Raw genomic sequence first — 16,014 nt, 5'->3', positions numbered from 1 at the left:
TGAGAGGATAAACTAACATCATATACGTAACATATTTTGGTTTGAAAACAAATTAAAACAGTTACAACTTCGTCAGGAGTCATGTGGTCTGTAAATTCTGCAACACCAGAGTCAAATACTCGACTATACTACACATACATCCTTGTTACTACAGTAATAGTGTAGTACTGCAATATATCGTATCGTTGCCTCTGTTTCGTGATACGTATTGTATCGCTGGATTATTGCCAATACACGCCCCTACACCATTTTATTTAAAATTGCATCAAAAAAAAGAATCATGACTGAGGACAAGAGGATACAGTCGACTCCAGCAGCTTCTATAGCTGATGTTTGGACAAATTTGGTTTCAAAACAAATGAAAGAGTCATGTGGTCTGTAAATTCTGCAACACTAGAGTCAAGTACTCGACAATACTACAAATATAAACTTGTTAATACAGTATTACGATATATGGTATTGTTGTCCCTGTATCTTGATATGATAGCTAATGCTTGTATTGATGCATTACTAGGACCCTAAGGCGTTCCTGGTCAAAACTCTCCGTTGCATCCTGGTTCTTTCTCTAAGGTCGGACAAGACTATACCTCACCAACCACCGCAATCCGATCAGATTCCGAAGTCCACGCGGCTCTATTCCGAGTCTCTCCCGGATGACCACCCATTCTCACCCTATCTTAAAAAAAAAACTCACTTCGCTGCTGAGAGGATAAACTAACGTCAACATTTCACTCTTCAGTCACACGGCTACGTGTTAAGTCTACAAAATACTCAACCGTTATTGAATTCCACCACAGTTTTTTTTCAAACCCTTTAATTGTCATGAGGTCATTTCCCTAGACTTGACCGCAGCCAATGGTGGCAGCACATCTTGTAAAGCTGCTAACTAACCAGCTGCAGACGCAGCGAAAAAAAAAACAGAAAAAAAAGCTTAAATAATCAGTAACAGCAGCTCGAGAAATCAGGTTTTCGTGAAGCAATTGTGACAAGAAATCCTGTCGCAGGAACTCAAACGTCTTCAAAATGCATCGGGACGGTTTGTTTCTTAATGACCCAACGACAGAACTGATGCATGTGTGTCGGCGGCGGCGAGGGCAGAGCACCTCAGCCATTCCAATCCAAACATTTAGACATTCCAGCAAGATAAGCTGCTGGTGTGGGAAGTGTGTGCATAAGCATTAGCGAAAGGCTCCTCGTCTTCGGTGTTCCTCGTCATTTTTCATCTCTTTACACACTTTTCAACAAGAAGCAAACACGCCGTCCGAAAAAAGAAGGATGTATTCCAAGTACGAGGAGGCTCTTTGATATATTTCGGGGGGGAGACTGTTCAAACAGAGCCGAGTGCTTGAGCGGGAATTAAAAAAGTGTAAGGAAGAAGAGTGGATTTCAACAGGTTCTCACCATGAGGATGCGTCTGTAGCTGTCTCTGTCGATCCCCCAGAGTTTGAGGTCGGTCTTGGCCTTCACCGTGGCGGCTCGGGGGGTCCCGTAGATCAGCGCCAGCTCGCCGAAGCTTCCTCCTTCTCCGATGTTGGTCACCCACTCGCCGTTCACGTACACCTGACGACACAGAGGGCGATGTTACGGCTAGCATGGTTAGCTTAGGTGTCAAAATCAAAGTTAGATAGTTCGACGTCTACACTAGAAAAAAAAAACCCTTCATTTTCAGGACCCCGTGATACCACGTCTGTAAGTTTTACTCCAAAAAATAGCCATTGATAGTTAAAAGACTGATTTTGAGTATAACATTTTGGTCGCCTTACTTGATGTAGGTCGAACCTGATTTGAAGCCATATAGCTAATAGGGGTTTGAGAAAATATACACCGATATATCGGTAGCATTTTTTTCACGATATTGTGTTGACATTCCCAGAACTGTAAAGACAATTATAATTCATTTTTTGGCTTGAAATCATATTTTATTCTTTATTATAGTTGTTTTCTGGTTTATATTTCAGTAAGGTAGGTGTAAAATAAAATAATTAGCTTTTTGCATTGCAATTAAACCCCCGGCCTCTAGATGCTAGCGGTAATTGCATCATCCGCAGCCACAGGAACAATGAAAACCTGCGATGACTGAGGACGAGAGGATACAGTGACTCCAGCAGCTTTTAAAGCTGATGTTTGGACATATTTTGGTTTGAAAACAAATTAAAACAGTTACAACTTCGTCAAGAGTCATGTGGTCTCTAAATTCTGCAACACCAGAGTCAAGTACTCGACAATACTACACATATATCCTTGTTACTACAGTATTGCAATATATTGTATCGTTGCCTCTGTTTTGTGCTACGTATCGTATCGCTGGATTCTTGCCGATACACGCCCCTACACCATTTTATTTAAAATTGCATCATAAAATAATCATGACTGAGGACAAGAGGATACAGTCGACTCCAGCAGCTTCTATAGCTGATGTTTGGACAAATTTTGGTTTCAAAACAAATGAAAGAGTCGTGTGGTATTTAAATTCTGTAACACTAGAGTCAAGTACTCGACAATACTACACATATATCCTTGTTACTACAGTATTGCAATATATTGTATCGTTGCCTCTGTTTCGTGATACGTATCGTATCGCTGGATTCTTGCCGATACACGCCCCTACACCATTTTATTTAAAATTGCATCATAAATGAGGACAAGAGGATACAGTCAATTCCAGCAGCTTCTATAGCTGATGTTTGGACAAATTTTGGTTTCAAAACAAATGAAAGAGTCATGTGGTCTGTAAATTCTGTAACACTAGAGTCAAGTACTCGACAATAATACAAATATATATATATATATATATATATAAATATATATATATACTTGTTATTACAGTATCACGATATATGGTATTGTTGTCCCTGTATATTGATATGATAGCTAATGCTTGTATTGGTGCCTTAGTATGATTAAAAATGATCCTTTCTGGTTAAAAACAAATTCTAATAAATAAATGATAAATGTTTTAATTGTATTTAAATGACGTTTTTTCTTTCACTTTTTTTATCAACTCATTGACCTCAACCAACCACTTCCTTTAGAAAAATCCGTGCTCGGCTATAAGCCTTTGATGAGAGCCTGTTTAAAGGCCTCTCTATCTCCCATGTTTCTCTTTTCACTCCTATTGTTCCCTTTATCTTGTCTTTGATTCCGGAATACTGGACTTTGTGAGGCTCCCTGAGATCAAATACACACTCGTATCAGTAGAGACACTCACACACACACACACACACGCACACCGAGGGCTTTATAGGTCAGCTGCTGCAACGTAAACTCATTGAGACTCTTTTATTGTGTCATCGGAGCCGTTATGTTGACACACTATCCAGTTTTTTTTTTATATCATTTAGTCGAGTCTGAGAGCTCGACAAAAGCTGGACCACATGGGACTCATCAGAAAGATGAGCCGCGGTGTTACAACGGTCATGCCGAGTCTAGCACAATTACCTCATGAAGATCCCCGAATAAAAGAGGTCAAAGCTCGCATATGTTTGTTTTTTTCAATAGACTTCTAATCAATCCATCTACTCTTACGTAATGTTTTTTTGTTTTGTTGTTTCTTCTTCTGCGTCTCAGGTGGGCCTCGATTACGTCGAACCCACTCAGGAGGACTACTTGTCTCCCCACTCCAAAGTCTCTCCGATAAGGAGACTTCCTGTTTAGCGTCTTTTTTTATCTCGCCACTTAACTTCGTGTCGGACTCGCTAAGACAAAAGGCGTTTTTTTTTTTTTTTCGAGCTCGTCTGCCTCGTCCAGCGCCGTGTTACAGATTGTCATCGGAGCGGAACCTCACTTTGAAGAGAACAAAAAAAAAACGAGGAGGCAATCCAATACAACCTGGCCATTGTTGGAGGGGGAAACATTGTCTCGACACAAGCAGGGGGGAAGAAGGCGGGGTTTTTAACCCACTGAGGGCCGGAGTGGAGCTTCTGACAATGAAACGCCGGACCCTCGTCCTCGAAGGTTTTACCCTCGACCCGTGCGACCGAGACGCTTGTTCGTGGAGACACTTACGTCCACTTCACCTTGATCGATCACGTAGAAGTTGTCTCCTTCGTCACCTGGAAGTTAAAGAGATAAAAGACGTCGTTACACTTGAAGTTCAAACCAACATGTTTTCTTCATGGAACCACACTGTTGATAATCTAGATTAAAATAAGGATGAAACATTTGTTTATGGAAATTCATGTTAAAGTGAACATTTAAATCTATAACTCAGCTGTTCACGAGTAGCAAAGATAGCTGTCTTGGAGTAACATTTGCTTAACTATTTTGTTTTTAGCTAGCTTTTAAAAAATGTTGGATTACACATTAAATTTGATCAGTTGGATTGCAGTGTAATCTGTTGAAATGTTTTTAATAACAGTTGAAAATGGTTTGATTATAGTTGAAAATTGTTTGATTATAGTTGAAAATTGTTTTATTATAGTTGATAATTGTTTGATTATAGTTGAAAATTGTTTGATTATAGTTGAAAATTGTTTGATTATAGTTGATAATTGTTTGATTATAGTTGAAATTGTTTGATTATAGTTGAAAATTGTTTGATTATAGTTGAAAATTGTTTGATTATAGTTGAAAACAATTGATTATAGTTGAAAATTGTTTGATTATAGTTGAAATTGTTTGATTATAGTTGAAAATTGTTTGATTATAGTTGAAAATTGTTTGATTATAGTTGAAATTGTTTGATTATAGTTGAAAATTGTTTGATTATAGTTGAAAATTGTTTGATTATAGTTGAAAATTGTTTGATTATAGTTGAAAATTGTTTAATCACAGTCAAAAAATCTTTGATGAGAGTTGAAAATTGTTTGATTTCAGTTTTAAAAAATGGATTATAGTTGAAAATAGTTTGATTACAGTAGAAAACGTTGAAAATGCAATGATTGTACATGATTGTAAGATGTACCAAAAACAAAAATATTGTAAGATGTGGTTTGAAGTGAACATGAATAAAATAGAATATAAAGGACATAATGCGATTAAAATAAATCATAATAATATATACACTGGATACATTGAAACAAATATATGAAACACACATAAGAGTCTCAGGTTAATGGCAGAGCACTTCACTTCCATGATAATTGTTGACTAAGAAGGAATTGTGAGGTTCTAATCACTTTGATCAATATAATGTTATTCTCTCAAAGATGGTAAAGGGCTGATGGTTGAGGGTTAAACTCGCTGCCTCTCGGGGTCACCAACACAAGCGTCCTGTGTACTTAGGACCGAGCGCAGGATCGAGTTCGTCGACGTCCCCCCAAAAAGCATCTTTTCCCAGAGATAAGGCTGAAAAATGGGGACGCGTTCCTTTCATTATGCTATCCATTACAGGGGCGCAAAGGAAATTATTAAACAGGAGTGACAGCCGAGCGGAGGGACCTTAACTCCAGTGCATTCAGAGGGACAAGTGGCTAATGATGCGTGAGCATACATGACTCAAGTATGCATAAGTATACATATCTGCTCCCCCCAAAAAAAGAGGGTGTGTTTGTCCAAATGTGTGTGTTTGTGTGGACGCCGGCAGGACGAGTTGAAAGGCTGGTGTGTGTTAAGTTCACAGGAGTTCACACGGCTAATTAATAGTGAGTGGAGGAGCTCGTTCATCATACGCCTCTATTTGTCACACAAAACCTTCCTTGTCGGTCACACACACACACACACACACACACACACACACACACACACACACACACACACACACACACACACACACACTCCGCTATCTCCCCTGCCCTTCTCCCTCTTTCATCTCATCGATCTCTCTTTCAATTCAAGCCTCACTCCGTCTCGCTTTTCTTACGCTCTTCCTGTCTTTTATCACTTCGGTTCACGAAGCTTTTCTCTGCCGAACTCTCTCAGTGTCCAGGCAAATATTTGACCACAACACTGCACATGTACGCACACGCCGGTGTGTTCAGGCTGGTCCTGAGTCAACACGGCCACACGGGTTGTGACATATGTTGGATAAATACTTTTTTTTACAATAAATCTGTCTTGAAAAAACATTCAATTAAAAGACAAATACTACATTTGAGAAGTTTATATCCAAAAGAAGTAAATAAAATCATTTCAAAAGTGAATATACCAATTAAATATTGTAGAAAGTAACTGTAAAAGTGCTAAAATGCATTTTTTTAAAGGAGGCCATTTGATCTAAATGTTTTCCACTATTAATATATGTTAAACAGATTAAATAATATTTATATAAAGAAATGTGACATACAGAAAAGAAATATGGGTTCCAAAAAACTAAAATACAATTAAAAATATTGAAAATTAAATTAAAGTGTAAATGACAAAGGAGTTGGTGTGAAGAAGAAAATCCCAAAAATGTCCGACAATAAATATATCTTAAACAAATATTGTTATGTGGAAACAATAATATCAATATGTAGTCACACAAATGGAATAAATATAAAGGGTTTTAAAAGAAACAAATGTATAATTAAAGTAGGGCTAACATTAAAAATGAAATGACATCAACAAAATACTACTATAGTACTAGGGTCAATATAAAGGTCAATATACAAATTAGACATTAACGTAAATTAAATTAAAGTGTAAACGACAAAAGGAGTTGGTGTAAGAAATAAAATTGAAAAGAAAATCCCCAAAATATCCCACAATAAATATACCTTAAACAAATATTGTTATGTGGAAACAATAATATCAATATGTAGTAACACAAATGGAATAAATATAAAGGGTTTTAAAATAAACAAATGTATAATTAAAGTAGGGCTAACATTAAAAATGAAATGACATCAACAAAATACTACTATAGTACTAGGGTCAATGTAAAGGTCAATATACAAATTAGACATTAACGTAAATTAAATTAAAGTGTAAATGACAAAAGGAGTTGGTGTAAGAAATAAAATTGAAAAGAAAATCCCCAAAATATCCCACAATAAAAATATCCTAAACAAATATTAAGTGGAAACAATAATAACAATATGTAGTCACACAAATGGAATAAATATAAAGGGTTTTAAAAGAAACAAATGTATAATTAAAGTAGGGCTAACATTAAAAAAGGAAATGCCATCAACAAAATACTACTATAACATTTTGATCTCTTTAAAAGTCAAAATATGAATTAGACATGAAATCAAATTGTAAACGTCAAAAGCGCTACATTTAAATGAAGACTATTCAAGTCTTATTTTGAAAGGTTCAAATGGCCTCCCTCATGTCCCGTGTCTAAATAAGTGTGTGCGGCTCCGCAGTCGTCCAGACATGTGACGACATCATCATCATCGTCGTTGAGTGTATACCCGGTTCCATGATGTGTTTTAAGAATGGACCGTCTGGTACCGGGGCCTGCGTCGCTTAGCCAGGCTTATTATCACCAAATTAGGACTGAAATAGTCTTGGGCTGCAGTCCTGGGAGTCGGCGGGAGAGACTAAGCAAACGTTTGATCAAGTGTGTGTCAGCTTTCCTTCTCGGTACTGTGCACAGAAGGACGGTTACACTCGTTCGTGAAGCATAAAGATGCAGAGAAAAGTTTCTCACAAGAGTTTAAATGAACGGTATTTACACTGGGGTCGGTCTACAGAAGGATCTTGTCTGTCGGAAGGTAAAAGGAAGCTCTACTCTGAGTCTATACTTCCTCACCGAAAACAAAAGTACCAACAGAAACAAGGTTGAGATGATGATACAGTTGTTGTTGCACGTGACACATAGGGTTGCATCATCATACGCACCTTGCTGGATGACCGTCTCTCCTGCGATGTGGGTGACGGGGAACATGGCATCAAATATGTCACTGTAAAGAAAAAAGGGGGCGACATGTTAGCTTGCATTTGTAGGAAAAGGCTATGACATCACTATTGATAGTTCACGAGAAAGCGATGCGACGCTTTCCTTGCTCTCTCTTTAGTTCCTAAGACAAGTTTTAGTGTTGGTATTGTTTGGCTCGCTTCTTCTCGGTTGATGATTTAGTCTCAAAAAGTATTGCGGTTGTCTTGGGGGTCAACAGAGCAGGATTGCTAATGCTAGCTCAAGATTTCAATATGGTATTGGTCCAAAAAAGTCTTGGTGTTGGTCTGTTTCTGTCAGGTATACGGTGGTGTTTCCTTACAACCAACCAACCAGTGTTGTGTGGCACACAAGTGTACCATGAAAATGAGTATTTTCAAAATTCACCTGACCAGTACTCCAATATTCGGGTTATACAGCCCTGATTCCGACTGTATCCGATATATTCATAGCACCCAGATGCCATAGGAAACTATTTGTAAAACTTTAGAAAAGTAGAATTTGCATGCATTATACTGTGTCAGACTTGGTATCGTACAATCCAATATAATAAGTTGTGCCTGTAAGAATCAATCCTTAGCGGAAGGACATATTTAAAACGTCCAGTTTGTTCGTAAGTGAATTGAGAATTAACGTCCAACTTTAAATATGTGCCGTAGGTTAATACAGATTAGGAAACACATAGCCGAGAACTTTTGACCCCGACACATTAACGCAGTGGTCCTTAACCCCCGTTCCTGGGACTGGACCCCGGTCCCTGAGGCATTTGTCAATGGGCCGCACAGGAAGTCGAAATTATATATATAAAATATCAGTTTTATGGATTATAACTGACTAAAAGGTGTTTCATCTTTGAAAAAAAATAGTGTTTTTTCTCTGAAGTAACATTGACTCTTGAACACGATCGTTTCAGTCAAGTTTACTCCAAAAAATAAACCTGTAAACCAGAACTTTACATGATTTATTTTAAGTTTGGGAATAAAAATTCCGACATGAAACCGGTCCGCGGTGCAAAAACGTTTGGCCACTAATGCTTACCCACAAACGTCTTTTATTTTTTCTAATGTAACCATTAGCTAGATTATCATTAGAGCGGAGTGAGCAGACGAGAAGACAAAGTAGCAGTGAATTTCACAGCACTTGTCTCTAATCGAGGTGTTTAAATGCATGAAGAAGATTATAGTTCCACTTCTTTGGGGATGTGTTGGGACAAGAGCGAAGTCAGTATCCTTCCTCTGCTCGTCTCTCGCTCTTACCTCCAGGGTATATTTATCCATCTCATCAGTAACATGCCGTACGTATAGAGAAATGAAAGGGATGAAGGAAAACAATAAAAAGCGGGTCAGACGACCCGCTGAGTGAATGTGGGGCAAGTTTAAGCCAGTCCCTCGGTAATGCCGGCACCACTGAGTATATATTGCCAACGCAGGTTCGTACAAAATAATGCGTGGGTGTTGAATGTGTCTGTGGGCCTGACACTCGGCTATGTGCCGCTCAGAAATTAAAAGGCTTACATGGGCAAACACACCTTGGCGAAGACAGCCGACATGAAAGTGTTGCTTTACATGACCGTGCCCGTTAAAAATCTGCGGGTCAACAGATGTTTAGCGAGAGATCTGAGGATGTTATTGAGTGGCGGGGAAGTGAACAGACCCGGCTGGTATTTTGTTTATGTGACATCGAATAGAAAACAGGCTTTAAAAAAAAAAAAACTGGTGGATTTTGGCCAAATCTGCCCACAAATGGGGCTCTTGTGTGTTACAGCTGGTCACTGACTCACGCTGCACACTTTTTGACAAGAGCTGTCTTTGATTCCAAGTGCATCTGATAGTCCGTGCATGCTGTACCGGGCATTCTTTCGGTTTATGATCGGGGAGAGAAAAAAAAAAAAAAAAAAGCATGCATATCTCCGACGAAAAGTCTTTTGATGCAATTAGCCGGAGCAACATCTGCAACATCTGTGACCACCTGGAGGCCAGAAGTGGTTCCCGAATCATGTTCGACGAATATCTAGCGGTCGTACCAAATAAAAAGGAGCAGGAGATCACAAAACAGGGACATCCTTCCAGATCAAAGGCAAAATCCAAATCTAGGTAATTACCCTTGACCGGCTCTATCTGTCTCCCCTTAGTGAGAACAACAAAGACACTTGTGCAGGTATATAAACCCCCCCCCCCTCCTCAGGTCCTAACCCGTCCCTCTTTCTTAAACTTCCTCCATCACTTTTCCCTTCCTCTCCAATTTCGCCCCACCTCTTCCTTGCATCTTGTGGTCAATCGCCGACTTCTCACCTGACCCACATCCAGTGATTAATCTTGTCCTTTTCCGCTACCTGCTCACCCTCTGACCTTTTCTAAAAAAAAAAAAAGAGCGACGACTCGCCTCACAAAGGATGCGTTTGTTCTGCCAGACGAACTGATCGAGCGTCAAATAAAGGAGGACATGAAGCTAAAATAAAAGTGGGGTACTTTACTCACAAAGGAAAAATAGATTACCGGCGGCCCAGTTCCACCTGCTCGTCTTAGCCCACCTCCACTTGACATGACTATATCCAGTTTGTAGTACCATTTCGGTCCCGCCTTGTAATTTCGTTCCGTGCACTTCCTACATGATGACGCCACACGCCTCAAATGTCTTTTAAAAAGCTTTTTTTGTTAGTGAACAAATCTTCAACTGAGCTATTAAATGACACTTTATACCAACATTTAAACTTTTATATTAGCAAAATGACTTGTGTGTCCCATTCCACTTGTTAACCAGTTATCAATACATTTCATACAGTTTTCATTATATAATTAGAGAATTCATATATTTTTTGGGTAATGTCTGTTAGTCATTTGAATGTTTATATTGTATTGTACGGTTAAAATCATGTTATTTTAGTCAAACACATCAGACCAGGAAGTGACGGTCGGAAAAATGCTAGGAAAAGGATCTTATTGACAAAGATTGTCAATTTGTTAACATAAATGTTTTATTGTTTGGTACAAACTGCCCTTAAATCACTTGGTACAAATCATGTCCTTCAGTTAGATACTTACAATAGTTCCTTCAAGGCAGATACTATTTGAGTACCTCCTGCTTTACTTTGGTTACAAGTGACTCTGCACCAAAATGGTGATGTGGACCGGTTTTTAAAAAATCACTGCCAGAATTTAGTACGGTATGTTGATCCAAAAGGTTGTACCTTGATCGATGGATGAGGTACAACTTTGCCTCTACCGCGAGTAGGTACCAGGATCGATGGAAAAACAAAAGAATATTGTGACGTAGAGTTTAGTCAAGTCGAGCTGGAGCTGTGTCTTTACAACCGGCTTTCCAAAGTGATCCTCAGAGCGACCATAAGGGGCTTCTACAGGGCCACCTAACATGCAACCTAATGGACCACGACACTCAATAAAGAATGGATCAACAATGTCTGCGGTTGTTTTAGCTAAACAACACATAAAACCGCAAAAGGAACGGACCGAACTGGATTAATTTTGAGTATGTTTATTTTTTCACAAGCACGTTTTATGGCGCACCAGATCCCGATAAATACAAAAAACATTAAAAAACGGTCTAAAGAAAGGCCACTGGAGAGCCACAAATTGATATATATGCTTGTGTGTGCCTTTTCTGTTGGCTCCTGAAATCCACTACTTCTATTGTACTTCGTATGACAACACAATCCTTCTCTCAAGAGCGTGAAACAATAATACTTGTTGGTTTAATTAAGCAGCTTCTCATTAGCTGGTGGTTCTATGCCGTGTAAAAGTAAAAGAATGACGTGAAGTGATGAATATCCCAAACAATCCTCGAATACATCTATTAACCAGGTAGGCATGATCATAAACAACAGCGACTGAGCCGGGGGAGGGGGGCTGTAAAAGTCTGCAATTATCCAGCGGCGAAGCATCGGGAGTGGATATTTATGACATAAAAGCGCTTGGCACGTGCCACGACTGTTGCTGTAAACCTGGTGAAAGTGACGGGATGAGAGGGCGAGAAGACAGCTGTTTTAACCTCCTTTCATCTCTCAACAAGAAACTGCCGTTTACTCATCAACTTAAGCTGATAATGGTGAGAATTATGAGATTAACGCTACAAAAAAAATGCGTTGCTTTCGAAGACCAAAAGTGCTACCGTCGCAGCCGACCACGGAGGTCCCGCGAGTAAAACCGTCCCGTGATTAGCCGTTGCGAGTCGTGGTTTAAAGCCGCAGAAGAGTAGGTTTGCACGCCGTGTTAAACCAACACACCTGGCTCTGCTGGATTTATAAGGGGGTGTCGAGGCCGGACACATCCTGTTGCCTCAGACAATATTCAAACACCTAAGGGCCGGACTGGTGGTCGTACGAAAAGGGCATCTAGCTGAAGTAAGTCGGGAGCTTTATTAATGGTTTACTGGATAGATCGGTAAGATTCCTGAAGTAGATTCTGTACCTGGGAGTGGCCCGCTGAGTAAATGTTCATGTCTAAAGTTGTCTAATCTGGTATTTGGCGACGAATCAGAGTAATTATGAAGTCTTTTTATTTATTTTTTTTTCTTGGCCTGTACCGTGGTATGTGTTCGGTATGACACGGCTGTTTTAAACACACACCTGCTGGTTCCATGATGTCACCACCCAAGCATTCCAAACATGTCCGACACCGACTCCTATTTGTGACTTCAGATGCGCTGAAAATACACTTCGGTCGGTAACATATTGTTTGGCATCCGCACTGTATTCTAACAAAATACTATTGTCGACTGTCTTACTACCACCCTGCGTGTTGTTTTTTTTGCTCCAGGGCGGGAAAAGGGAAGCCCCCTTCCGCCCGAAAAGGTCAAGCCGAATCAGGTGCTGACAGGTCTAAGCCTCAACCTCTACTGATGTGTCTACAGGGGACATAAACCACCATTGAGAGGAAAAGACAGAACCGAAAATCAGGAGCAAGACAGATAAACCACACCGGCCGGGCGTGGATCTGTATGGAAACCAAGTTTCTTTGGGTGGGAAGCCTGTATTTATTTGGCATTTGTGTCAAAAGTTTTAGAAAGTTCTCGCTTTTAGGTAAATTGTGGCCCTCGTAAGGTCAGAGTAGAAAAATCTAAAAATGTTATTTTGTCAATTTCTTTTTAAGGAATAGTTGCCTTTTTTATTTTTGAAAGAATATTTGATCAATATAATGCAAGAAATGAAAATACTTATACTAATATTAAAATGTATATAAATACAATAATATACACTTAAATATCTATTACTACATCATCGTATATACTTGATAGTTTGACTTTCATCGTTTGAAATTTAGTTTTTTAAGATTTCCAATCACAATAACGTTTTTTTTTCACTATAAAATGTCCACTTTTGCCTGAATATACCTTCGTAACTAACTGTATAGCACATATGTCAAACCCAAGGGTAAGAAAAGTTAAGTTATGGGACCTAAATGAACCTAAAAAAACGAATTTAAAGCCCACAAAAAAATCCCATCTCGTTGACCATTCCTGTTGATATTGTTGGTCGTAGTGTTACATCTTAACCTGCAGAGATTAGGAATTAATCCGGTAAAACCCCCGGAAAAAACTAAACATTAAACTCAAGTATGCGGTGGATTGTGAAAGGTAGAGTGACGCCTCTTCTGTGCTGGTAAACAGGGGGTCGAGTTGAAACAAATAGAACAGGGTTTGGTTGTAAAAGGAGACAGACAGTGATGTCTAAGAAGATGGCTCTGGGGCAGAAGTATTCCCAGAATCGCTCGGAGGCCATCGCTGTCGCTGCATGTGAACTTCATCCGTCAGTGTTCGGAGGAGTGAGGTAATAAGTGCAAAAGGGTACCAAAAGGGGGCAACATAGTTGACATTCAGTAGGTGACATCTGACTGACGTCAGGCCTCCGCAGCTGTAAACACACGGCTAACATGCAGGGTAAGTCCTGAGATCACAGCAGATGTACATCGAGAATGTTGGACCACATTTGAAACACCATTTCAGTCGAAGGTCCTTTTCGTTTAAAGTATTTCACACCTGCTCATTTGAACTTGAACATCTGAATCACATTTTTTCAGACTAAATCCCTAACTGGTCATTTTTTTCAAGAATCCTGGTCCCCCACAAATGTGCTGAGTCGCTGTGATCCTAATGTAACCAGGGGGAAATATGACACCCACACACCAAAGAGGAGGTCATGGGAGAATTAACAGGCTATAACTGGACTGTTGTCTGTGCTTGAGCACTGGAACCTGTCACACCAGCATAGACAAAGTGGACGGGACGTATACAATGGGAGGCCAAGGGCAGCTAATGTGCGATGGTGAGTGCGTTGGTTTTGCGCCGAACACGCTGTGAAGAAAAACCCAAAGAGGTTACGGGGACATAATGTCCTCGCACTTGGGGCGACCGCCGAAAGAAAAAAGGCCGAAAAATTAAGATGTTGGTGAGCTAAGAGGCATGACGTTGACAAAGGCTTTATATATATATATATATATATATATACATTTTAAGCATAAATTTCTCAATAACAATAATTGTCTGTCAATGAAGCAAGATAGTTGTACATGTCAAAATATTGACTTTGATTTTAAGCTTCACCCGCTAAAAAAGGAGGTAGTGATACTGGTTTTTGTTTGCCTGATTCTTGGTTGAACAATTAATAATAATAATAATAATAATAATAATAATCTCTATTTATATAGCGCCTTTCTTGACCAGGGTCACAAAGCGCTTTGACAGCCATTCACACATACTGATTATCAACCAAGAAAAAAAAAGAGATAGTAAAGTGTAAAGAAATTATCAATAATAATACAATGACTTGGGAAATAAAAATGGCATCATCTCAAAACCTTTTTCTTTCTTTCTTTTATCCATTCATAGCACAGTCACAGTGGTGGAGCAGGGATTAAAACTGCCAAACCCTCTAATCTTTGCAACAACAAAAAAAACACTATCATCCGAGTCAGTGTCACCTTATAATTAGTCACTTTTAGCTTTGAAAGAAGAATTCTGTGGTATAAGCAAGAATCAAAAATTAAGATAATTGTGGATTTTTAAAAATTGTTGTCCTGAACTAAGAAAACCAATAACAATTTTGCTTATTTTGGGGTAAACAAATGTAAAACATTTGCTCAAAAAACGGGCCAAGTAAAAGCAAGAAGTAAGTAAGTAAGTAAGGATTCTCAGAGAATCAAGGAAAGGCCTACATGAATAAAAGTGTCTTAAGATGGTTCTTGAAGGAGTCAGTAGATCATCAAACACAGAGGAAGGTCGTTCCAAAGCTTAGGAGCAACAGCCTGGAAGGATTTCTCTCCTCTGGTCCTGAACCGTGTTCAGGAACCATCAGTAGATTCTGATCCACAGACCTCAGAGCCCGAGCTGGGGTGTAAGTCTGGATCAGATCACTGATGTAAGGAGGAGCCTGACCATGAATAGATCTGAAAGTAAGAACCAGAATTTTAAAGTTGATCCTGAAAGAAACTGGAAGCCAGTGAAGAGATTTAAGGATCGGAGAAATGTGAGTTCTTCTACTAGAGCGGCTGAGAATTCTCGCTGCAGAGTTCTGAATCAACTGCAGGCGAGACAGATCCTTCTTGTTAGGACATGAAAACAAACTGTTGCAATAGTCCAGACAAGTAGACACAAAGTCTCAAAAAATATTGATTTCTACTTAGACTTCAGTGAGTTTTTGCATTGTGAGTTCATCCTTATAAAGGAAAATAGAATTAATGGCAATTTTTCTTCTAATATATACATGTATTAAAAGGAAACAGGAAACGGCAAATCGTAGCAATTTCCTGTAACTTTTCTCGAGTCGCGAATCCCTTCTTCTCACACACTTGAGAGTCATTATGATGGTGAAAGCAGATGAAAAGGCAAGGATGAATCATAATGAGTTAAAAATTGTCCCAAACAGACTCGGGGAGACCTTTTGGAAGGGAAAACAGCTCACTAAATGGACCCCAGACACATTACATCTGTATGACTCACTTTTCCTGAAGGTGCAGGAGGGGAAGAAGAGGGATGCCAAAGGGGCTGGGAGGGCTGCAGGTTGATGCTAAAACACCGAAAATTGAGTCATTTTTCTTGTTTTGCACTTCCAGAAGTCCAGGTGTTCATTTTTTGGGATGTCGGGGGCAGTGCTTTGGCCTGGACCTGTATCTTTTCAAGAAGTAAGATGTGACAGAGGCTGGATTTTTTCGGGGATGGCGGCGCTGTGGACGGAGGAGGTTCAGTCAGGCCTGCAGCTCTCCTGTGGAGAGTGACCTCATCGCCTGGCCCCCGGCATTGTG

At 39.5% G+C, this 16,014-nt stretch overlaps 1 protein-coding gene across 3 annotated transcripts in view; it reads right to left on the bottom strand.

The window, feature by feature from the left end:
* prkar1b (protein kinase, cAMP-dependent, regulatory, type I, beta) overlaps nt 1-16,014 on the bottom strand; it is a 61,151-nt gene that overhangs the window by 19,392 nt on the left and 25,745 nt on the right. For all 3 annotated transcript variants that reach the window (XM_087808425.1, XM_087808424.1, XM_087808423.1), the window contains exons 5-7: nt 7,708-7,769; nt 4,006-4,052; nt 1,402-1,560 (exon numbers count right to left, since the gene is read on the bottom strand). In XM_087808425.1, coding sequence (XP_087664551.1) covers nt 1,402-1,560; nt 4,006-4,052; nt 7,708-7,769 — 268 coding nt within the window. The remainder of the gene's footprint in view (nt 1-1,401; nt 1,561-4,005; nt 4,053-7,707; nt 7,770-16,014) is intronic.

This window comes from Callionymus lyra, chromosome 15, assembly GCF_982586985.1.
Source record: "Callionymus lyra chromosome 15, fCalLyr1.hap1.1, whole genome shotgun sequence".
In the NCBI taxonomy this organism is placed as follows: Eukaryota; Metazoa; Chordata; class Actinopteri; order Syngnathiformes; family Callionymidae; genus Callionymus; species Callionymus lyra.
The sequence above is the reverse complement of the archived record's forward strand: the minus strand, read 5'-3'. Positions and strand labels throughout refer to the sequence as shown.